The sequence below is a fragment of the Ochlerotatus camptorhynchus genome, unplaced genomic scaffold (genome assembly GCF_037179485.1).
Source record: "Ochlerotatus camptorhynchus isolate MF236.1 unplaced genomic scaffold, CSIRO-AGI_Acam_v1.1 ptg000022l, whole genome shotgun sequence".
Taxonomy (NCBI): Eukaryota; Metazoa; Arthropoda; class Insecta; order Diptera; family Culicidae; genus Ochlerotatus; species Ochlerotatus camptorhynchus.
The window spans coordinates 7,617,669-7,642,443 of NW_027040514.1; the positions used below are offsets into that span (position 1 = coordinate 7,617,669).

General features: G+C 43.0%; 2 protein-coding genes across 2 annotated transcripts in view; one reads left to right on the forward strand and one right to left on the reverse strand.

Annotated features, from left to right (window-relative positions):
• The window catches only part of chif (chiffon), an 80,328-nt gene extending 68,693 nt beyond the window's left edge, over positions 1–11,635 (forward strand). Inside the window, exons 5-6 of the mRNA XM_065226913.1 lie at positions 5,916–7,841; positions 8,535–11,635. Of these exons, the coding sequence (XP_065082985.1) occupies positions 5,916–7,841; positions 8,535–10,810 (4,202 nt within the window). The 3' untranslated portion in view covers positions 10,811–11,635. The remainder of the gene's footprint in view (positions 1–5,915; positions 7,842–8,534) is intronic.
• A 12,832-nt stretch (positions 11,636–24,467) lies between these two features.
• The window catches only part of Pfrx (6-phosphofructo-2-kinase), a 98,663-nt gene continuing 98,355 nt past the window's right edge, over positions 24,468–24,775 (reverse strand). Inside the window, exon 9 of the mRNA XM_065227267.1 lies at positions 24,468–24,624. Within this exon, the coding sequence (XP_065083339.1) occupies positions 24,574–24,624 (51 nt within the window). The 3' untranslated portion in view covers positions 24,468–24,573. The remainder of the gene's footprint in view (positions 24,625–24,775) is intronic.

Sequence of the window (24,775 nt, forward strand, 5' to 3'; positions counted from 1 at the left end):
TATCCATGCCAAAGGAAGGTCATGCACTCGAACGGTCACTGCTTCACAATCCACATATACCGAGATTCTGAACTCACTCTTCGCACAGAGAAACGCGTGTTTATAGTTGTGCACCTTTTCTTAGGTTAAGGCAACTGAATGCATCTAACGCCCGAATATTGAAGCTTAATATTGTTCTCGAAGGATTTTTGCACTTTTACCGCATTGACGCGAACTGGAAGGACACTGAAGTCAACAACAAGTGTGTTTTTACGAACTACACTCATTTTCGCTACAATATTTCACCAAGTTAAGCAGAGCAGAAAGAGCCCTCCCCTTGGCTAGTTTTTGCACCTTGCTGTTGGTGGGCGGGCTTAATTTCATGCTTTATAGTGGAGTGTTGGAGACGGTGGGTTTATGGTCGGCGTTGCTGGCTCATGCCGCGATAGAATGGCGTCATGGGCAAGCAATGGGGATTACTAAGCTTCCCCTCTCTGATGAACCACTGCAGGAGAAAACCAAAGATCTAGTCTAGCAGTAATAGTATCACACTTGTTACTCCTTTGATTGAGAGCCGCGTCGTAGTACGCTTACGTATAGGCACTGACGTTGGGTGTGATAGTGGCGGGTTTTGCCGCAAATCACTCTTATTTTATTTATTTTTACGCAGATAGATTTATTTGGGTTTGCAAGGGAATTATACTATTGAAATATTTCAGAAAGTGCCCAACAGTGCTCCTTCTACTTGCGTGACAAGCTTTCGTTGTTGTTTTCATTGAGGTATTACTCAGGGAACAATGTTAAACACCATTTTTGTACATGGTATTGCAACTAATCTTATATGTGCTTCATTTTGATTTAGGATAAGTGTTTGAACTATGGCTCGGGATTTCCACTGTGGCGTGCTTCTATTGTGACGTAACCATACGTATTTTTGTGGTGCGACATAGTGGAAACGTGTGAGCGTAGTTGAAGCATATACTGTAATTTAAAAATCAGCTAGGAAACTAACTTCAAAGTGAAGCATTTTAGTCACTTGAAGGTGTCACCTGGGACGAACTAATATATATTAAATATAGGTCAAAGTCAAAAACAACTTGAAACACGTTAAATTTTGGATTACATTCACAAGTGCAGGTACTTAATAAAGCATGGTAGGTAGATTAGAGATTTCAATTATTTATTAAATTAGACTAGAGATATCATAATCATCAAACGAACTTAAATAAGAAAATTTAGACAGCCTAGTAGCATTAAGTGGATTAACAGAAGAGTTAGGATGCGGAGGGTCCGCTAGCCTTTTTATGTATTGTCTGTTTATTTTGATTATTGCTTTAAAATATCAATTTGGTATATATGTGAAAGGATGAATCAGTGGGAGATGGATATTCGGTTTCTTTACACTTAGCATCACTATGTGTCATTCCTCAAAACCCCCCAATAACCGGCCTCGTCAATCCCTTCCTTTTCCCATGGCGTTCAAGTGGTCCGCATAGACTATTCAGTCATTACCCGTCCTTTATCCTCGGCTTTGGATTGACTTGCGCTCCCATTGCCCCACCGAACGCTGCAAAATGAAAATGAAAATTATTATGAATGGGGCTTTGAAATTCTCCAAAGTTCAGTGATCGTCTCTGAATTTGCATTAACTTCAAACAATTTGGGAGCACTTTGAAGTAGTGGGTGGGGCACCGTGGGGAAATATCGAGAGCACCCCAATAAAATTGTTATGGTTAGTTTGCTTAACGTATCATGCAAACCATTTGTGGAATAGTTCTATCATTTGCCATTCTTCTATGGCATTTTATTATTATTAGGGCTTCGCAGAAGAATTATGAATATTAGGAAAACTGCTAGAGCTTAAGGAAAATTCCATGAGTTTTAGGGAAGTCCAGAGAACTCTAATTTATTGAGAAGTTTAAAGAACTTTGGCGAGTAGTGATATCTTGAGAGAAGTCCCGAATATGGGGAAAGTTCAAAGATCTTCAAGAGAACATTCAGTTAACTTCGTACATTTCAGGAAAATGTTGAAAACTTCATCGAAGATCTAGAGTAGTTTTAGGAGAACTTCAGAGTTGTTTTGACGAGAACTTAGTTCTGAGGAGAACTTCAGAGTAGTTTTAAGGAGAAGTTCAAAGTAATTCTAAAGAGAGCTTCAGAGTAGTTCTGTGGAGAGTTTCAGAGTAGTTCTGAGGAGACCTTCAGAGTAGTTCTGAAGAGAATGTCAGGGAATTTCTGAGAACTCCAGAGAAGTTCCATTGGCCTCAGGAAAATTTCGTGAAATTTATGAAACTCCCTGGGAGCACCCAGTACATGTCTGGTCAGCGTGGTTTCTCAGTGGCCACCAATGTTCTTATTTTTGAATTCTCATGTAGTTCGATGCGTCACATGAGGATGTAGGTCCATGTTTCACTTCTCCGGGGGTATCCGGAACATGTCCGGATCTGGCTTCAGTAATTAATATGGACAAAAATGGTCATATTTTTGAATTCTCATGTAATTCGATGTGTCGCATGAGGGTGTTGGTTCAAGGAGAAACTGACCACTTCCTCGGGGGTGCCCAGAACATGTCCGGATGCGGCCAACATTTTTCTGACTACTCACTTACTACCTTAGATGATTATTTGGTTCACGTCTTGAAGTTTTTGGTTAATTCAAAAATACAAAAAATACATCTGAAAACATTGAGCACTTCTCAGGTTGCCGCTCAACCGCACCGCGTTTTTCCAAAATTTTGAAAAACAAACAAATTTTAGTACAAATGCCGCTTTTGCCGCAACGCACTCACTCAACGAATTTCAGTGTATTGGAAAATATGCGCTTGCCGCTATGCCGCTATCATTGTGTTCAGTCTTTAACTTACCCCCTGATATAGGTAGGGTAGAGAACTACTTCGGCCTAATCACCTATTTTGGGCCTATCGAGCAGAGAACTTCAAATATATCCATGATTGCAGAGTTATCAAGTCAATTATGCGTTTGGTACGATACTTCAGCTAATAACCTACCGAACGAAGTCAATGAGAACGTGTGATATGAAGGTTTGCACCCATAATTCCCAAAAACAAAAGAAGCGTTCCGACCGAATCAATTTTTATCATCATCCGATAGGCCGAAGTGAATTCATTGGCGTTTCAATGCGTTAGACCGAGTTTGGCATCAAGAAGCAGTGTTAGACTTTTGACAATATCTCAACGATTGGTTTCTCTTTATCGAATCTGACGGTACGTACGGAAAGGTAAATAAATTTGGAAGCCAACAGTAATAATACCATTCCGTTTGGTGCTAAACTGCGCTAGATCGAGAAAGACTAAAGCTGTGTTCCATTTGGTGAATTTTCACTTAAATTTGATACTTCGAAAATAAATTAAGATGTTCGAAAATCCCTCTGTTGTTGATCGGCCGATTTCCGAGAAAGCGTCTGTCAAAGTTGATTCCTTGTCTGTTAGAAATAAGTCTGCTGGAATAGCAGGTTTATTTGAAAATTTTCCATCTGACCAATTTAAGTGAAAATTCACCAAATGGAACACAGCCTAAGTGCGGGTTGTGCTTAATAGGCCGGAAATGGGGTAGTTAACCCTATTTTCGAAATACCTGTAACGTCTTGAGGTCAGAAACCGATGTTTGACGCCATTTTGGAATCTAAGATGGCTGTTTTGGTTCAGAAAAAGTGGGTTTTTTTTTGAATCGGGGTGACATCTAGATGCCGGAAATCTATGAATCTATGAATGGCGCCATCTTGCAATTCAAGATGGTGGCTTCTGATTTCAGAAGAAGTGTCAAATATCCCACAAACACGGATAGAAATCTCCTTATACCTTTTGGCAAATTTCTATTGCTGATTATTCATAAAATGTATAAGTCAACAGACGCCTTGCAAAACGTTAATGAAGATCATGTGTCAAATGAAATGTAGGGAAGAGCGCTACTTCGTCGTAATCGCCCATTTCCGTTCTATCGAGCAGAAATCATCAATAATATCAATGATTTCACAATGCACAAAACAATAATACGTTTGTTCCGATGCGTTACTTCATTAGCTACAACATAAATTCTATTAGAGCGCATTGTATGCATATTTACACTCATTGTTCTCAAAACAAAAGAAGCGCTCCTAGCGCATCCCCTTTTTCTCCGTTTATCCGTAGGACGAAGGAAATCTAATGGCGTTTCAATGCGTTTGGACGGAATTGAAACTCGTAGAACGAATTTAGAATCAAGAAGCAGTGTTAGATTTTAGACAATATCTCATCAATTTGTGACTCTTTATCAAATCCAACGGTACGTATGGAAAGGTGAATAAATTTGCAAGTCATCTTTGACAAAAATATTCCATTTTTTGTTTAAATTCGTTCAGAAAAGAGAGGTAAAGCGCGGGTTGTGCTTAGTAGGACGGAAATTAGATCAAAAGCCCTATAAGCGGTTACACATACCTTTTATGCATTCTTATAGGACCTATGTGGTTTATCTTATGGAATGTATAAGGCTGATGTTGTATAAGTGAAACACATGGATAAAATATTTGATTTTCGTTTCGTGAATGGCGTCGAATATTGATTTTCGGCATCTACGCATTGTCCCCGTTCCAAAAAATACTCATATTGTAGGGTATTTGAAACGTTTTCTGAACACGATGGCCGTCATCTTGGACTTCGGAATGGCCTCGTTAATTTAATTTTCGTTTAATATAAAATAACAATTAATTATTGCTTATAATCCGGATGGCATCCCTATCGTCGACCGATATTTTGCGGATACTATCCGGATACTATATGTTGATGCCCGACGACGCGACGCGTGACAAGTCGAATGAGTCCCGAATCGAAGTGAAAGTGGAAAAAACGACGGAAGCATTCATTTATTGCGTCAATTGAAACAAGTCTTTGCTTCAAAGGAAATGAACTGATGAACAAGCGATAGCCAATTCATGATTGACATTAGGGATGTTCATCGTGACTCGAAAACAAGAAACGCATTGACTTACGCGAAAATGTTGCTCGAAATGAAGCGATTCTGCGGAGAGTTCCTTTTCTTTTCTTTGTATCGAGATTGCAGAACCCTGCTCTCTGAACACTCATTAAATTCTGTTTGTAATTCTCTTTGAATTCCCATCAGGATTCTCTTCTCTCTCAAATTAACCTGCTGTTCACCTCATGATTGCCATACAATTCTCCTTAAAGTTCGCCTCACCTCTACCTTAGCAATAATACTCAGAAATCTAGACCAACAAATGAAATAGGACGCACGCAAACTAACAATGCCAATCGATAAAGGAAGTTTGCTCTATCAGACGACGGTGTTAGATTGCTTGGATGTTTTTTTTTTGATTCTCGAGGAATTTGCGTTTAAAGCCATTGTTTACGTTTGGTTGTTCCGCCTATTTCAATTGTTGGTCTAGAAATAATCTCAGAATTCCTTAGCACTTCTTTCAGAATATATCTTGTAGTTCTCTGATCAGAACTCCTTAGAATTTTTGTCAGCATTTATTTGACATTAACATACTAAACTTTCCACGAAATTCCACAAATATTCTCGTTAGAATTCTATAGAATATTCGAGAAGTGCGACACATCCAAATCTCGATTTTGGATGGTCGAAAAATCTCACGCTAGCGAATCAATCTTCGACAAATCCTTTTTCATCTCTAGCATCTAAATCCATCTACTCACATCGCAAGAAATCTTCAAAAAATCGTCTTCAATCTTCTCTCTATCTATTAAGCGTGCGTGCATCTCACAATTTCCAGCATCTTGGATAGAGTCGTCCCCCTCGAGAATATTATTCAAGTTGTTATAAACTTTCAATTTTTCGAAGTTCCACATTTTTGAAAATTTTCAAGGCCATTGTCTACTCCCGTGGCGCACAAGATCTCACCTTTCATATTTGAGCAGCATGCATTAATCAATTTCTCCTATTTCTCTGTCCTCTTTCTTGCAGACAAAAACCGCATCATCTGCGCTACCGAAGATCCCGAATCACACGGATCATCAACCAGATCTCCTCCTGCCAAACGCACGTACGCAGGTCGAAGGCAAGCCCGTAGAGCAGCAGCACTAGCAGCACAATCTGCACCAGCACCGACTTCGTTAGCACCAGACGACCCGCCAGCAGCCGGAAGCGCCGACAACGACGACGACGACGACCTTCCGCCGGAACCATCCAAACCACCAACGGACGCGGCCGAAACGCAAATGTTTGGGCGACGATCAGCGATCCACCATCATCCTCACAATACACTGAACCATCACAATCATCAGAAGGTGAAAGCGGCCCGCCAGCTCCAGCAGCAGACGATCCTCAATCTCAACAGCGTCGTGGCAGTTCCCGTTCCGTCGACGGTGGTAGTTCCAAAGCCACCGGCTGATGAGATGAAAGTGCTCAACAACGAACCAATCAACAACGGCCCGAGCGAAAAGGAAAAGGAGAAAGATCGTCAATCGAAACGCGGTGCAGCGGACAGAATGGGACTGAAGGGGTCCAGCCTCAAACCGGCGGTGGTGCATCATCCGGTGGAAATGCTCGAATGCGAAGGGCTGGATCCGAAGAATACCAAGAGGATCAGTTTGGGCTTGCGGCAGAATCCGAAGCGGGCCAATCTGAACGAAGATTTCACCAGTCTGCTGGACGAGACGCTCGGACCGATGCGGAAGCCAAGAGTTCGGAGGGAATCGGCCAAACGGGTCAACTACTCAGAACCGAGGGAAGACGAAATCGCTTCCCAGGAGGAGATTATGCAGAGTATTCTGGAAAAGACCGCCAAGGAAGCAAGTGAAAACGAATCCAAGAAGAAGAAACCCGCATCTCCGAAGCGACCGCTGGACGTTAAAATCCGCGGCATTCAGTGGCGGGCACCTTCACCGCAAGCCCGGCCACCGGTCAAGTCTCCCCTGCTCTACAAGGTCATTGAAGATCCCAAACCGAAGAACAAGAAACCGGCATCTCCGACGAAGGGTTCCAAGGAAGGTAGCAGCCCTAGCAAATCCAACAAAAATGGACTGATTGTGAAAATCCGCCGAGTTCGGCAGTCTGAACTAAGTTTACTGAACGACGAAGCAGAGAATTTCATGTTTCCGAAGAAGGACGACAGTTCCGACGACCAGACGGACGAAGATCGTCACACGACGTCCGAGATGGGACCGGGAGATTTGAGCCAGGACCTTCCGAGCAGTGAGTTGGACCACCGGAATTCGTTGAGCATGCGAAAACAGGCTGGCACTCCTTCGTGCAGGAAGCGGACGACGTCGATGAAACTCCTACCACCGGAATCGCCCAACAAAAAGGCAGCTAAGGATTCCGATCAGGAAGCTGCTCCGCGATCGCGACGAGTGGCCCGTGGACCGGCAGCGCTTCTCCAGGACAACGCCGAGTATTACAAGTTTCCTGATCCGGGATCCAGGTTGCGATTTCCGGAAGCCCCCATCCAGCCAAGCCCCGCAGCAGTAGAAAATGATGCCGATAGAGCCAACGACGGCAAACAACCATCGTCGTCGTCGTCGTCGTCGTCGAAGGCCCGTGGCAAGCGGTGTCGGGCCAAAACACCGGCACCGGCTACGATGACCAGCAGTACCAGTCACAAGCAGCACGAACACGATCTTCTGCTGGCGACGAGGTCATCGCCCAGTTCGCCCTACCAGCACCAGGAGCAGCTGTCGAACTGCGGCAAAAACATCATCAACTACGTCAACAAGGGGAAGGAGGATGGGATGGGGGTGTTCCGATGGAGTAATTTTAGGAAAAACTGTAAGGAAATTGAACCGTATCGGTTCGCGTTCGAACGGGTCCCGTCGCTGGAGCCGTGGTACGAGACGTTCCAGAGACAGGACGACTGCTCGGAGATAGTGTACGAGTACTTTGGAAATACCGGTGAGTTGCGTTTTAGGAAAATAACTTTGAAGCATCCATTACGGGATCAGCAGCTTTGAATAAATTCTGGAAAAAAAACCTTTTGAAATGAAGTCTATTGGGGGGGTTGTCCATAAACTACGATCCTTTTTGTTTTAATTTTTGTTAGATAAAACAATTCAAAACTAATAAATTAATCTTTGGCAAAACGATATAGTGGTTCTCGGAATTTCGTAAAAATTTGTAGTGTTGTTCCTTATCGCAAAATATTAGACCCGTATTTTTTTATTTTGCCATTAGGGTGACCATTTCCAGTTAGGGTGGTCCAACAATTGCATTTTTTTTAATCATAACTTTTGAACCACTTATAATTAAAAATACCTTTTAGTGATATTAAAAAAAAAACTAGGATTTCGTATTGAAAAACATTGATTGTATTTGTTTTTTAAGCTTTGGACGGTTTGTAGACAGAGGGCGCAATATGTTTTATATTTTTCCTTGAAAACTTAGGCTTTTTGTTGTGTAAAAAATCGGCGAAGTGTTTTCGAATTATATTTTTCTGAAGTTATCATGTTTTGGGGTTTCACTCAATACTCCTATGAGACTAGACTACCATGCGTCGTGATGGAGACGCAAAAGCATCGACAAATTTAAAAAAGGTGCCACAGCGGACCATAACTAACTCGACCCATTCTCTTCTCCCTTTTTCTGCAGCATACCGGAAACTGCCATACGAGATGGGGCCGCTGCCTCCGGTGAAGCAAAACTGCTGCATCCTCAACTACCGGCTAAAGTCGAAAACGCCGGAAACGGCCGTTCCCGTCAGTTCTGCCAGCAGTTGCAGCAGCAGTACTTGCAGCAGTAGTGGTGGCCACAACGCAACGACAACCGCCACCTCGGGCGGCGTCGACGATAAGCAACCGTTGGCCCTGCCGCTGAAGAAGCGGAAACTCCTCGTCGATTCGGACCGCCCGAGGAAGAGCCCCCGAGAGCATGCCTCAACACTGGCCATTCTCAGTCTGCTCCATCAGCAGCAGCAGCACAACCGACGGCGCACATTCAGCGGATGTTCCAGCGTGCCGATCGTCACCACCAACCTGCCGCCGCCAAGTCCGACGCCGTCCGCCTACAGCCCGAAAAAGGCAGCCATACAAGCGCACCACAACAGCAGTCAGGAAGCGGACTCGGCGCTGGGCGATGAGATACGGTCCTCGTGCGGAAGTGATCCCGTCACGGAGAAGGAAGATCACGGTGCCAAGAAGATCAAGTTCGATCCTCCAGTGATGGAGGATACCTTTGTGAACTACAAAGCCATGTGCCAAGAGCTGGACGACTTTCTGAGCAGTGTGGGTAGCGAGGAGGACGAGCCGTTATTTGGACTGCGGAAGAAGACGGTACCAATTGGGGTGAAGCAGCCGCTGAAGCAGAACTTGGCGGATATTTTACGAACCTGTGATAGGGAACCGCCACTCAGTTTGAAACAGGTCAGCCGGCATGAAAGTATCGTGCGGAAAATTGTGCAGTACGATCGGAAACCGCGACCCCTGAGTGCCGTTTCGATCAAGTCGTTTGACGGGGGAGGAGGCGGAAACTTGGGACTGTTCCGGAAGAGAATCAACCGAACTGGATGGCCCAACGTGAAGAAGCGCATTGTGACCAGGAAGCAACAGCAACAGCAGCAGCTGAAGGTGAAGAAGGAGGATGAGGGTGAGGTGAAGAAGGAAAACGGGGAAAGTGTGATTGTTGTGGATGGGGAAGGATCGAGGAAGTCATCGACGGAGGAGTCGCAGATCAGTGCCCTGACGGCGGATACAACGATGGTGAAGCAGGAAAACGAGGAAGTGGAGGAGGAGGACGATGAGGATGAGTTCGAAGACACGATGACCATGTTGGACGACGAGGAACCAAACGGGAAGATGGATTCGCTTCTGACGGAGGATGAGGAAGAGGAAGGAGTCGTTGAGGTACCCAAGAAGGAAGAACGCGGACACACTCCCCTTCCTAGCAAGGTGGAAGAAGCTACTATTCCCCGGTCGGTTAGTCGCCTCGGCAGCAGTGGCAGCAGCAGTAGTCGGGTCTTACCGAGTAGCAAGTACGTCACAAAGACCACCACCACGATGACCCGGGTCGATTACAACGTTCTGCCTTCGTCGTCGAGCTCAACCACCATCGTCACCAACTCCAGCAGCGAAGCTCTCCCGGTACCAAATCACATCGCCACCGGAAAAGGCAGCAAATCCACCACCAACAACAGCAGCACCTCCTGTCCAGCTACTGTGACGGTAGAAGACGACGACAAGGAGTGCGACTCGATCAGCTCCCGGAGCATCTTCGTGAGCGATGACTGTGATACGACGTCGTCCACTCTGATCAACATGCAGTGCATCGAAGACCCCCTGGCCATTCCCCCCGGATCTCAGCGGAACAGCAGTGCAACACCGCAACCGGCCACGACGGAAGCACAGGACGAACCACCACCCGAACCACAACCGACGCGACAGTCTCGACCAGCCTCCCGCGCCCGCCAGAATACCACCCGCCATCTCAGCTACGGGGCGGCCGGTCCTCCCAGCAAACGGAAATCCGACACCCTCCAACCGGTCGTTTGCCTAGAAAAGCTCAACTGTCCGACCACCATGCGAACCCGATCATCCTCGCGGACTCCCGTCAAAACGTACAAACGATCGATATTCACCAGCGCCCATGTCAATTCCTCTGGGAAGCCGCTGAAAAAGAAGAAGAAGAAGAAAAAGAAACACAAGCTCAACGGAGTCACTTCCGGGGCTTCCATCGGTTCCCCGTCGCCCAGCTGTTCGGAAGAACTGAACTCGGCCAGCTCGTCGCTGGAGTGCGAAGATCCGACGGCGTTGGAATGTGATACCCCCACGCAGCGGAAGTCCATCAAGGACCGACCACCGACGCCGGGTCCGATCAAATACTCCCCGCGAAAGCTGCGGAAACCCCGAGGCAGGTGGTACAGGGAACGATAGGAGGTAAGCCCATGTGTAAATCCAAATGTGAATGAGGTCTGTTAGTACGCTTGTATCAGCATCAGTTGAATCTGGAGAACAGTTAGACTCTACCATTATTAGCATACTGATGATATTCTAAGGACCCCTTCCGGCGGTTCCCCGCAGCGCATTCACACTGTTTTCATAATTTTGATTCGTTGTTGACTACTATTATGATGTAAAAGAAAAACCGAATTGGGGAACGCGGAATTGGGTGACTGAAACTGTTGTGCTTCGTTTTGGCTTTAGAACTACCTGGCAACACTGCTCTGCTGATCGATGTTCTTTTCTTTTTCCTTTTTATTTAGTTTGTACTATTACGTTTACTGTCAGTTTGAATCCGGTTCTAATGCTATTTAAATTTTAGACTGTAGTGCAAATGTCCCCCCTCTCCCCTCCCCTCATCCATCCCCTCCAACTGACGTCGCTGGGTCTTAGCAGTTAAAATAATAGTGGCGCGAAAAAGGATCCCATTATTAAGTTGTATATTCCTCCCACATCCCACCCCCACCAAACGTTAAAGTAAAATGCCCGTAGCTAATTTAACGCAAAACACGATAGTGTAGTAATAATAACAATTGTAAAAATATCAGAATTCTGCTGAGAATACAAGTAAAATCCAATTAGGAATTTAGGAACGGAAATCATTTTAAATTATAACCATACAAAGCAGGAGAAAACGAAAAGAAAACCCACTGTACTCTTGGACAAATGAAAAGAAAACATTGAAACAAAACAAAAAAAAACTATCTTCGATCATAAAGTGTAATAAAGGAGAAAAGATGTTCAAACAAATTAAAAACAGACGAGGGGAACGCTTTACCGCGAAGTGGAACGAAAGAACAGTGTCCCTTGAAAGTGCAATTTCTCAGAGCGTATCATTCTCTATACTCCGCAGAGAACTTTCTTCGATAACGATTTAGCTGCCTTTACACCTGAGACTCAGATAGGTACTTACGTTACCAATCAGACTAAGGCCTTGTTGTCCTCTGCAGTATGAAGAAGTCGTCTCCACTCTACTCGATCCATGGCCACATTTCGCCAGTCTCGTAGTCTGCGAGGGGTCCGCAGGTCGCTTTCTACTTGGTGTTCCTGTTGGGTCGCTTTCGAGAACCATTTTCACTGGGTCGGCGTTCGGCATTCTTACGACGTGCCCAGCCCACCGTAGTCGCCCATTTTTTGCAACGTGGACGATGGATGGTTCTCCCAGCAGCTGGTGCAATTCGTGGTTCATTCGCCTCCTCCACGTTCCGGCATCCATCTGCACTCCACCGTAGATGGTACGCAACACCTTCCGTTCGAAAACACCAAGGGCGCGTTGGTCCTCCACGAGCATAGTCTAGGTTTCGTGGCCGTAAAGGACCACCGGTCTAATCAGCGTCTTGTAGACAGTCAACTTCGTGCGGCGGCGAATTTTATTCGACCGGAGCGTCCTCCGGAGTCCAAAGTAGGAACGATTACCTGCCATAATGCGTCTTTGAATTTCTCTGCTGGTATAATTTTCGGCGGCCAAAATACACGAACTCATCGACCACCTCTTTTTTGTCACCATCAATCTTAACTCGGGGTGGGAGGCTAACATTGTCTTCCCTAGATCACCTTCCTCTCATGTATTTTGTCTTTGATGCGTTGATGGCAAGTCCAATCCGCCTTGCTTCAGCCTTCAGTCTGATGAACGTTTCCGCCATCGTCTCAAAGTTCCGTGCCATGATGTCAATGTCATCGGCGAAGCCAAGAAGCTGGATGGACTTCCTGAAGATCGTGCCACTCGTGTCTATCCCAGCTCTTCTGATCACACCTTCTAACGCGATGTTGAATAGCAGACACGAAAGTGCATCACCTTGCCGTAACTTCCTTCTAGATTTTAAAGGGACTCGAGAGTGTCTGATTTCTGCAGAACCTGTTGAGTTGAAACATCACTTGTAGGGACTCGTAGTGAATCAGCCAAAATGAAGTGTCAGATGAAATACTGCGGCCGGAACAGCAGGAATTATCCTGGATTGGGTTTTTTGCGCTTTCCTACTGATTATATCACAAGATCCCAATGGATTAAGTTCTGTCGGATGGATTCCGGAACCAGCGAAATTAAACCAAGCTCGCGAGTCCGTAGCGTAAGTGTTGACGGTACAAGTGTTTTGCATTTTATCAATGTTGCTATGATCTTTTTTTATTATTTGCAGGCCCATTTCTTAGAGGACTGCTTCCGCGTCGATAAAAATGGGAAGAAAACGAAAAAAAAAAAGATGCCATTCCGTCGATTGAAGCTTTCTTGCTACCTCCTGAAGACGAACCGGAAGAGAGCGATCGGTTGTTGAACTTTTATAAATCCCGTCCCCTCTACTCTTCGCCGGCTCTTCTGGATCATAACTACGCGAACTTTGCTGCTGTGGTGCCTGAATGGGTTGCTATTGGAGATGAAAAAGATGAACAGAACACTGAAGAGGATTCAGATCCGGAAGTCGCCAGGAACGATCTAGATTTGGAGGAAAAGTTCGAACCACAAAGTGAACCGGTCTGTGGTACAGCGTGTAACGAAGGAACTCATTCGGGCTCAAGGATTAGTAGTGTAATCCTTCAGGCACAAAAGACATTGATGACGCTGCCGCTGCAAATTCAGAATTGCCATAATATCAAATTCAAACTTGTTAAAAGATTTTTGCTCTTCAAAATGAAAACTAACAGAGTTCGTAAAATGAGGAAAAGAAAATTTGATAGCCGAAGTGTGTTGACTTGATTTGAGCTGAAATTTTGTTGTTACCAACTGTTATGAAATGATGAATAAATGTGTGAATATTTTAAGCATTTCCTTTATTTACCAATAACAATACATCACATTAACAAACAATCCCATAAAGATGGTCAGATATAGACATTTGAATACCCGAGCCAAACCCGTACCCAATTCATAAAAATTTCAAGAACCCGAACCCGACCTGACCCCTGTAATTAATGCAATTAATTTAATTACGGCTGCTTCCTGTGCTGGAGTTGAAGTTTTTGCGTGCCCCTCGATGCTACCCGTACCCAATAATACCCCTTACTCGAACTCAAAAATATTTTCTTCGTATACTCGTACCCGACACGAACCCGAAAATTTAGAGTAACCGTACCTGAATATCTCTACAACCCCCTCCATTTTGAGAAAACTATCAAATTTACGATATAACATGCTTGATACACTACAATTTAGCTAAATTATATACCGATTCCTGAACTGAAGAAACGAAAATTTTGCAGTGCAAATTGTTTTCAAGCAAGAAAATATTTTGTATTTGATATCAATACTTCCCATTGATTGATGTTTTGTACTGCTGGCTCCCACTGACAGTTTGTGACAGCTCATTTCTGGCTTCACTTGACATTCACATTTTCCGAGTCTGTTTCTCCCTCCCAGGTTGCAGCAATCCAACTTGTCGCCCTTTTTGTAGATTGGGCATCCACTCCTCCTCCCAAATCTTGACAATTACCCAGTGCAGCACTCTAGCCAGTGCTTCACCACCGTATTTTAATGATTTTAATAGCTCACTTGGCAGTTGATCTACACTAGTTGCTTTGTTGTTCTTCAGCCGACCGATCTCCTCCTCAACTTCTTGAAGATCAGGGAACTATTTAGCTTCTCGTAGAACTTCCGTGTGTCGTTTACGCGGTACAGATTTTCCATCCCCTCGCGATCTCGGTCTTCCTGCTGACGCTTTTTCCTTCGGAAAACCGAGTTTTGTCTGTATCGCTCCACATTAAATCTCGTGTGGTGTTGCAGCATTCTCGTCCGTGCTGCATTCTTCTCCTCTACTAACAGTTTGCATTCGCCGTCAAACCAGTCATTTCTTCGGTCCGGGATTGCAGTACCTAGTGCCGCTGCAGCAGTACTACGTATGGCTGAACGGATGTCCCTCCAGCCATCTTCAAGAGAAGCTGCGCCAAGCTGCTCTTCCGTGGGTAGTGCACTTCCAGCTGCTGCGCGTAGTCCTGGGCAACTCCGGCGTCCCGTGCTCAATGTTGGGTCGAACTACCATACCCTGAGAGGCTGCAAAGTTCACGCATCGTTGGCCGTTGTCATTCGATACGGCCTGCAGGCTGTTTGGCATCCCGTCCTGCCTGAGCGTTCATGTCGCCGATGACGATTTTGACGTCCCGTTGCAAACAGCCGTCGTACACCTGCTCCAGCTGCGCATAGAACGCTTCTTTCTCGTCGTCGGGTCTCCCTTCGTGTGGGTAGTGCACGTTGATGATGCTGTAGTTGAAGAAACGGCCCTTAATCCTCAACTTGCACATCCTCGCGTCGATCGGCTGCCAACCAATCACGCGTTGGTGCATCTTATCCAGCACTACAAAGCCGGTTCCCAGCTGTTGGTGGTGCCACAGCTCTGGTAGAAAGTAGCCGCTCGATGCCCGCTTTTCCATACCTTTTGTCCCGTCCAGCAAAGTTCCTGCAGTGCTAAGACTTCGAAGTTGCGTGGTTTAAGTTCGTCATAGATTAACCTATCGCAGCCCGGGAAGCGGAGCGATTTGCAGTTCCATGTTCCGAGTTTCTAATCGTAGTCCTTATTTCGTCGCTTAGGTCTGTACCGATTGTTCCGATCCGCATTTCTTTCTACAGTATTTGCAATTTTGTGTTTTTTTTCCAGGGCGGCTTGTTGCGCTTGCCCCAACCCCCTGTTTCGCCGGGGGACCATCGTGCCCAGCTTTGTTTAGAGTCCCACGCTGGCACTAGGACGGTGATCAGCCGCTCCTAACATGGAGAAAAGACGCCGTTTTGAGCCGCACCTCCATGATGAACAGACGCTCAGGTTTGGTGAAGCATTTCCTCTATCACCGTACTATGGTTACCGCGCCAGTGTTCGCGTCGCACCTCTTCACTTTGCTATTGCCGGACTGGCAACATTGCCCAGGCTACGCCACCCAGCTGTGTTCATGTTTCAGCTGGTAGTCTTTTGTTATCATATGACTCGAAGAGGCGTGAAGTAGGAACTTGTGAGGACCAGGGCTAGGTATTCCGCTCCTTCCAGGTTGTCAACTCACCATTTTGTAGCCCTATCTACCCTGAAAATATGTAAAACCCGGAACCAAACACCTTGAGGGTTATTCTGCGTGGCGAATCAGGTGAGACGACAATTGTCACCTCGCAGGCCTCGCAGTCACATGACTCTTCTCACTCTATTCCGACAGTCGACTCGGGTGACGTGAGAGGTTCATTCTTAGGTGAGTTGCAAAGTGACTCGGTGTTCATTCGCCGAAATGTCAGTTTGCTTTGTTTTTCGAAAAGGGCCTACGCAGTTCTTGTAGGTTCATTTATCAGTTTAATCGCAGGTTTTTATTTTTTACTATGAACATGCGCTTCGAGTCGTATTTCACGTCAAACAAGGTAGATTAATTTTTTTTATTATTTTCTTAAACATAATCCGCGTTCACATGTTCGAAATCATGCATAAAAACATCATTTAAATGGATTGAAAATGTTCGGCCTGTGCTAGGCCCTTTCAGTTTTGGCTGTTTGTTGTTTTCGATTGCGGACGAAGATTTTTTTTTCCAATCGTGGTTTTTTTTTAATTAGGTTCCAGGTTCCAATGTATACCTCCATTTACGAACCACACCGGCGGTTCGTAAGTCGAAACAGACGTAAAAAAAAACATTATTTGCGATTTATTTCCTAAAAAGTTTTTGGAAAATTTGGTCGAATACCGCACAAAATGGGTATTTTTTGGTATCTGGGTGACGTACGGGGACCGGAAATCAATGCCTGACGTTATTTTTATTTCAATATGGCGGCTTCCGGTTAGAGAAAAGCTGGGAAGTACTGCAAAATAACCAACAACATGGGTATTTTTGGAATCTTGGTGACGTGTAGGGACTGGAAATCGATGTCTGAAGCCTTTTTGAAATTCAATATGGCTGCTTCCGGTGCGAGAAAAACTTGTAATTTCTGTCAAAGACTCCTCAATATAGGTATTTTAGGAGTCAGGGTGACGTTTGAGGACCGAAAATCGATGTCTGACGGCATTTTGACATTTAAGATGGCGGCTTCTGGTTAAAGAAAAACTTGGAAATTCGGTCAAGTACCCCTCAATATGGGTATTTTTGGAATCAGGGTGACGTGTAGGGACCGGAAAACCATGTCTGACGTCCTTCTGAAACTCAATATGGCGGCTTCCGGTTAGTGAAAAACTGGGAAATACTGCCAAATTACCCACAATTTTGTTATTTTTGAAATCTTGGTGAAATGTTGTACCGGATATCGATGTCTGACGGCATTTTGACGGAGAAAAAAACTTAGAAATTCTGTCAAACACCCCACAATATTGGTATTTTTGGAGGGACCGGACATCGATGTACGAGGCCGTTTTGAAATTTAAGATGGTGGCTTCCGGTTAGAGATAAACTTGGAAATACTGCAAAATACCTCACCATATTGGTATTTTTGGAGACGGGGTGCTGTGTACGGACCTCAAATCGATGTCTGGGGCCATTTTGAAATTCAATATGGCGGCTTCCGGTGCGAGAAAAACTTGGAAATTCTGTGAAATACCAACAATATGAGTATTTTTGGAGTCTTGATGACGTGTAGGGACCGGAAATCGATGTCTGAAGCCATTTTGAATTCAAGATGGTGGCTTGCGGTTGGAGAAAACTTGGAAATTCTGTCCAATACCCCTTAGTATGGGTATTTTTGGAAACGGGGTGCCGTATATCGACCGGAAATCCAAGCCCGGTGCCATTTTGATATCCAAGATGGCGGCTTTCGGTTAAATAAAAACTGGGATATTCTGTCAAATACACCGCCTTATGAGTATTTCAGGAATCTTGGTGACGTGTTGGGACCGGAAATTAATGTCTCACGCCTTTTTTGAAATTCCAGTTACAGAAAAATTGAAAAATACTATCAAATACCCCTCAATATGGGTATTTTTGCTTGTGGTGATGTGTAGAGACATTTTGAATTCAATGTGGTGGTTTCTGTTCGAGAAAAACTTGGGAATTCTGTCCAATTGAGGGGTAAATATGGGTATTTTTGGAATCGGAGTGACGTGTAAGGACGGAAAACCCATCCGTATTTTTCTATTTTTCTGTATTCGGAAGCCACCAAATTGAATTTCAAAAAGGCGTCAGACAATGCATTCCGGGCTCTACACGTCACCTCGATTCCAAAAATACCCATATTGTGGTGTTTTTGACAGTGTTTCCAAGTTTTTCTTCTACCGGAACCATCATGGATTTCAACATATCCTCAGACATGAATTTCCGGTCTCTACACATCAACACAATTCCAAAAATAATCATGTTGAAGGATATTTGACAGTATTTTTATATTTTCCTCTACCTGGAAACTGCCATTTGGATTTCAAAAAGGCGTCCGATATGGTTTTACGGACTCTGCACGTCACCTAGATTCCAAAAATACCCATATTGTAGAGTATTTGACAGAATTTTCAGGGTTTTCTCCAACCGGAAGCCACCATCTTGAATTTCAAAACGGCGTCAGGCATCGATTTCTGGTCCCTAGACGTTACCAAGACTCCAAAAATACTCATACTGTGTGTAATTTAGCAGTAATTCCCAATTTTACTACAAGCGGAAGCAGCCATATTGAAGTCAAAATAGCGTCAGACATCGATTTCCGGTCCCTACTCGTCACCCCAATTCTAAAAATACCCATATTAAGGGGTATTTGACAGAATTTTCAAAATTTTCTTCAGCCGGAAGCCACCATCTTGAATTACAAATTGACCTCAAACATCGATTTCCGGTCCCTACACGTCATCCAGACTCCAAAAATACCAGTTTTGTGGGATTTTTGGCAGAAATTCCAAATGTTTCTCCAACCAGAAGCCGCCATATTGGGTTTCCGATTCCTACACGTCACTCCGATTCCAAAAATACCCATATTGAGGAAGCCGAAGAAACAAAAAAAAATGATTGAAACAAATTTAGAAGTAATAAATTACCGAAAACCGCAACCATCGCTTATATAACTCTAAGGTTTTCCATCCAGTCGACTGCAGCGTAGGTTACGACTCTTGTCACTTAAAATCGTCACTTCAGTACGACTTTTGTCACCGAAATTAGGTTTTGCACCGTCGGGGTTAACCTCAATCTGATGACAGTTCAGTGGTACTGTTTACGTGGACTTAGTCGATTTTTTCTTGGGTGGATTTTCTCGATAATTTTTCAGACTGCAGTGAGATGTAAACCGAACTTCTGCAATGTCCACGAGCAACATCCTTTCAACGTGCTGTTCCTCGACAATTTTCAAGATAAAATTTGGAAATTTTAAAATATATATTTTTCGAAAAAACGTGGCACATGGTATAAGTACCACTGAACTGTCAAATAGGTTCAGCCGATTAACACTGAGTACATTTGTGACGTCACGCTGCAGTACCTAATACGACTGTGAGAATAAGGTGAGAGTTCATCGGGTTCATCCCAAGTGACTTTTCTCACCTCTCTCGCCAGCTGGATAAAGAAAACTCGTTGTGAATATGTTCAAAGGAAGATTGATCAGCATCAAAACAACAGCAAAGAGTTATGGAAAATTTTGAATTTTTTATTAAAACCTAGTAATTGCAAACCGCGGTCCATAACTTTTAATGGCACATTAGAACAGTCAGAACAAGTAATTTCAGCTAAGTTTAATGATTACTTCGTAGATAGCGTTTCATTGATTAATCAATCTATTGAATTGGTCGATGAACCTGACGAAATAAAACAGCCAGTTAATAGTAGTTGTAGATTTGAAGTTTTTCACCCAATCACATTAGATGAACTTAGAGTTATTTGTTTTTCATTAGGAAAATCGGCTGGAGTAGATAATGTTAATGCTAGAGTTATTCAAGATTGCTTTCATGTCATTGGCCACATCTTGCTGGACCTTATTAATGAATCATTACAAACTGGACATGTGCCACAAATTTGGAAGGAATCCTTAGTGATTCCTATTCAAAAAGTTGCTGGAACGATTAAAGCCGAAGAGTTTCGTCCCATCAACATGTTGCACACATTAGAGAAAATTTTAGAACTTGTTGTTAAAGGCCAGCTGTTGGAGTATTTAAATAGTAATAGTTTGTTGATACCAGAACAATCGGGATATCGGGAAGGTCATTCTTGTGAAACCGCGTTGAATTTGGTATTAACGAAGTGGAAAAATAACTTGGAGTGTAAAGATACGATTGTTGCTGTTTTTTTGGATCTTAAACGCGCTTTTGAAACAATTTCTAGGCCCTTATTGTTAAGATCAATCAAGCGCTTTGGAATTACGAGTACTGCATATAAATGGTTTGAAAGCTATTTGTCTGACAGAACTCAACGGACTGTTTTTAATGATTCTGTTTCCAGTCCCGTGGGGAATACCCAGGGAAGTGTATTAGGGCTCCTGTTATTTATTATGTATATTAATGACCTGCGACGTGTTTTACGATTTTGCGGCATTAATCTTTTTGCAGATGATACTGTGTTATTCATTGCAGCTAAGGATTTAGATGATACCGTTTTACACTTGAATGAAGATTTGCGTTCTCTAAGTAGATGGTTGAAGTATAAGCAGTTAAAATTGAATACAAGTAAAACTAAATTTATGGTAATTTCGCGGAATCGAGTAAATGAGAACGTCTCTGTTGTAATTGATTATGAGGCTATTGATCGCATACGGGAGACCAACTTAAGTTCAAGACATTGACAATGTCATCAAGAAAATTGCCAAGTAGTATGGAATTCTATGTCGACTGAAAAACGATTTAACTATTGCCAGTAAAATACAGCTATACAAATCAATCATCTCTCCTCATCTTGACTTTTGCCCTTCCATTTTATTTCTGGCCAATGCAACACAAATATCGAGATTACAGCGCTTGCAGAATAAAATAATGCGTTTGATTTTGAGATGTAATAGATTCACTTCCTCAACTTTGATGTTAGACGCCTTACAATCATTGTCGGTGAAGCAAAGAATTGTATATTTGACTATGGTGTTCATTTTTAAAGTAGTTAACGGTTTGCTGCCTCGATTTTTGTGTGATCGAATTGAAAGAGGAAGTGACTTTCATAGATATAATACTAGAAACGTGGTTGAAATAAGAACACCACATTTCTTGACTTGTGCTTCACAAAATTCATTATATTATAAAGGAATAAATGTTTTCAATTCGATGCCTACCCTAATAAAAATTGTATGGTTAATTTGCTTAACGACGTGTTCTGGGTATCATCCAAACCATTTGTGGAATGGTTCGATGATTTGGGTTATCGTTCGTTTATGGTTATTTTTTATTAGGGTAGACATATCAAACGTTTAGCAACACTTACAGAATTTAAAAGACACTGCATTTCACACGTTAAAACTGTATTTTGAACAGTTATCCAGTGATTTTTTTATGAATTGACAAATTATGTATCTTGACGAAGTTATCTCTTACGGATTTTTTTATATGGATAGCTGTCATAATGACTTTTTAATAATTATTGTAGCACTGTAAAAACTATTTCTGTTCGCCACGATGGTGATGATGGATTTTTAATATTTGATTTAATAGTAGTAGATTTACAAATAAGTAGTCTACAAAGGTTTGAGCCTCGCGCGCGTTTTACGGATATAGAGGACTGAATTTAACATTTGAAAAAGTAGTAAGTTTTCTGGCAAATGTTAGGGGTTCGTGAGCTTTCCTGACATTGCTGAAAATTATGATAGCATCAGATTGCGGGGTTACTAGTGTAATAGGATGCTTTGTTGATTGTTCATTAACTCTTGATTGCTTATAATACTTATGAATATTTTAGGTGGACAAAAAGGCGAACTAAGAGGTGGATGCCTGAGCTTTTCCACATTTATATCGCTGTGAAGCAACTGTAAACTCTAGAGGGAATTTATATCTGTAACTGAAACCAGTTCGATTTTGTTTGCCAACCTGGTTAAAATGTCATATTCAATTATCTTAAAGATAAATCGTCCAGCTCAAACCTTTGTAGGGGTAAGAGGTGGGACCATCATCATCATCATCATCTATCACCTTTTGAAACATACCACAAATTTTCCACAATACATGGCGGTTTGCACCACTAATTGTAATTGAAGCTTTCAGCAGTCACGCGTCAAACGGGAGCAACACGGAAACAGCAGTCTGGTACGCTTTGGACGTTATCATACTTGCAGTCCAGTTTGAATGTGTGAGTTTAAATTAGAAGAACATTTACGATGTATGGGTGCCCAAAGCGTGCATTTCTCGTTGTGCACTTGGATACTTGATTGCAGACAAAGAGAGTAATGGAGAAAGAGAGCGCAAAAGCCCACTCTCACTCTCTTGTTAGTTGTGAATCTCTCCTCAACTACCGATAGTTGCGCCGGTGCGCCTATCAAAACTTATGAGTTTCCTCTGGTTCATTCTAGGATTGGGCGATCTTCAGAGAAAGATCGATCTTGACGGATCGATCTTAATTTTGGCTCTAGAACCGATCTACTGATTAAATCGATACCAAAGAATTGATCTTTGGTAGATCGATCTTCGAATTTTTATTTCAATACGCTTGTTTACGTTGGTACCCCGAGAAATTGTTTCCTTTATAATATTCAATTAAATGTTTTCGCGACGGTAAGCAGTAATAAGCACAGGAAGGAGGTAGCACAAACCTTCAAATGTTGCTGTATTCGTAAATATCGGAGCAAATAGTGACGCATTGTAGGGAGCGATGCTGATGTTGACGTTATGATCGTTAAATTTACTACGCAGTCTGTAGTGAGAGTAAATCGTTTTTTTTTTTCTATGTAAATACACTTTAAAAAATTTAACACCTTTTTTTTTGAAGATCGAAAAGATCGAAAGAAGAGATCGATTTTTTTTTGCGATCTTTTCGTGGACAAAGAATCGATCCGAAAAATCGGAAATCGGGATGAAAAAGATCGATCTTCCAAAGATCGATCCAAGATCGCCCAATCCTAGTTCATTCTGATAGTGTTGTTCTGATGAATAAAGAGTTGATTAATTCAAGTTTGCTACCCAGGGGACTATGAATTTTCTCTAGATTTTGACACTTATATTACTTAGGACCTAATGCAATGTTCAGCTTGAATTAGTTAATTTTTGCAATTAGGTTTTGCACCGTCGGGGTTAACCTCAATCTGATGACAATTTAGTGGTACTGTTTACGTGGACTTAGTCGATTTTTTCTTGGGTGGATTTTCTCGATAATTTTTCAGACTGCAGTGAGATGTAAACCACACTTCTGCATTGTCCACGAGCAACATCCTTTCACCGCGCTGTTCCTCGACAATTTTCAAGTTAAAATTCGGAAATTTTAGAATTTGTTTTTTCGAAAAAACGACTAAGTGCCTGTAAACAGTACCACTGAACTGTCAAAAAGGTTCAGCCTATTAACACTGAGTTCATTTGTGACGTCACGCTGCAGAACCTAGTTCCTCCTACTTCGGTTAGCGCGAAAAGGGCCTTACAAGTTTTGTTTATACAAGATGATAGGCCCTTCAAATGTTACGTTAGGTAGTGATTAATATAGTAATGGAGAATATGTCCCTCGAATTCATGGAGCATTGAAAAATAAAGCAAAAACTAATAGGGTCAATGTCGGCTTCGGCACCCATTGACTGTTTTCGGCAACCAAAATTTAAACGTTAATTTCACTCCCCCTTATTCTGCGAGTCACGTGACTCTCTCTCACCGGTGAGGTGACAATTGTCACCTCGTGTGAGGTGACTCTCCATGCAAATCAAATGGAGAGTCACCTCACCGGTGAGAGAGAGTCACGTGACTCGCAGAATAGGGGTGACTATGTTTTCCCATCAACACACTTCCCTGAATGCATCCAAACGATTCTTTAGTCTTTCAGTTTCAATCTGATTGTATGTGTACGTTTGAGCAGTCCTGTTATGCCAGATTTTTATTCAAATGAAGCATACGTACTCTAAAATGGGGTTGATTTCAAGTTGCCGATAATAGAACAACTGGTTAACACGCAGTTCTAATGGGAAGGTTGCCGAAGAAAAAGAGGCTGCCGACAATAGTCACACTCACCTGAGAAGTTTGGAGCGTTGTAAAAACGCTTTCATACAGTTTTGAAGAATTCTGTCGATTAGAATGGATAGAGAAGCAAGCAGCAGATGAATGTAAACCAACAGACACGTCATATATGTGCGTGACGCTGAGAAAATGCTAATAGAAGTACACTGCTTAGATTGACGAGAATACGTAAATTCCCCTATGTGGTGGTAAACTATAATGAACAAAGCTTGGTGCACAGGTAAACAAATGAGGCACGCGACGCCTCTGGTATATACGATCTTTCCCGGTGCAATTTGGGTTTTCCCGTTTTTTTCCCCGGATTTCCCGGTTAGATGGACACCGTCCTATTGTATAAAATAAATTAGGAGTGATCGTTTCTTGAGAATGGATTCGTTGGTTAGACAGTAAGTAATGAAAACGATGTTTACTGTTTTGAAAGTTCACATTTATTGCAGTCATTGTACTGCCACTCTAGGCAAGTCCGTCCCATAGCACAAAACAGCAAGCCGAGAAAAAATACATTTTAAGTTTGCTTTGTACCATTGTTTCTAAGGTGATGGAACAACCTGTCTGACAGAACAAAGTTGTTTATTTATGAAAGTTAAAAAAACACAGTTGTGACAAAAACGCAAACGGGACCGACTTGCGAAGAGCGACAGTGTAGCGTGGGGTTCGGATTCTTAACTTAAAACTATTCGATGGGTCCGGAGAAGGTGTCGCTTATTTGCTCACAGACCATCGAGCTCAGTCTAACACAGGCTCAATCAAATCTGTGATCGTTCCAAGATGCGCTTTCTGAAAGTAAAAAGTCTAATGCATTAACGTGGTTTAGTTTAAAAAATAGAGTTAGAACACAAGGCCTTTCTTTCCATTCCGGTTATCTTGGGGGAGGTGCTTCAAAAAACCATGCAAAGATATTTTTTGTTTTGTTTTCTGTTCTCGTTTC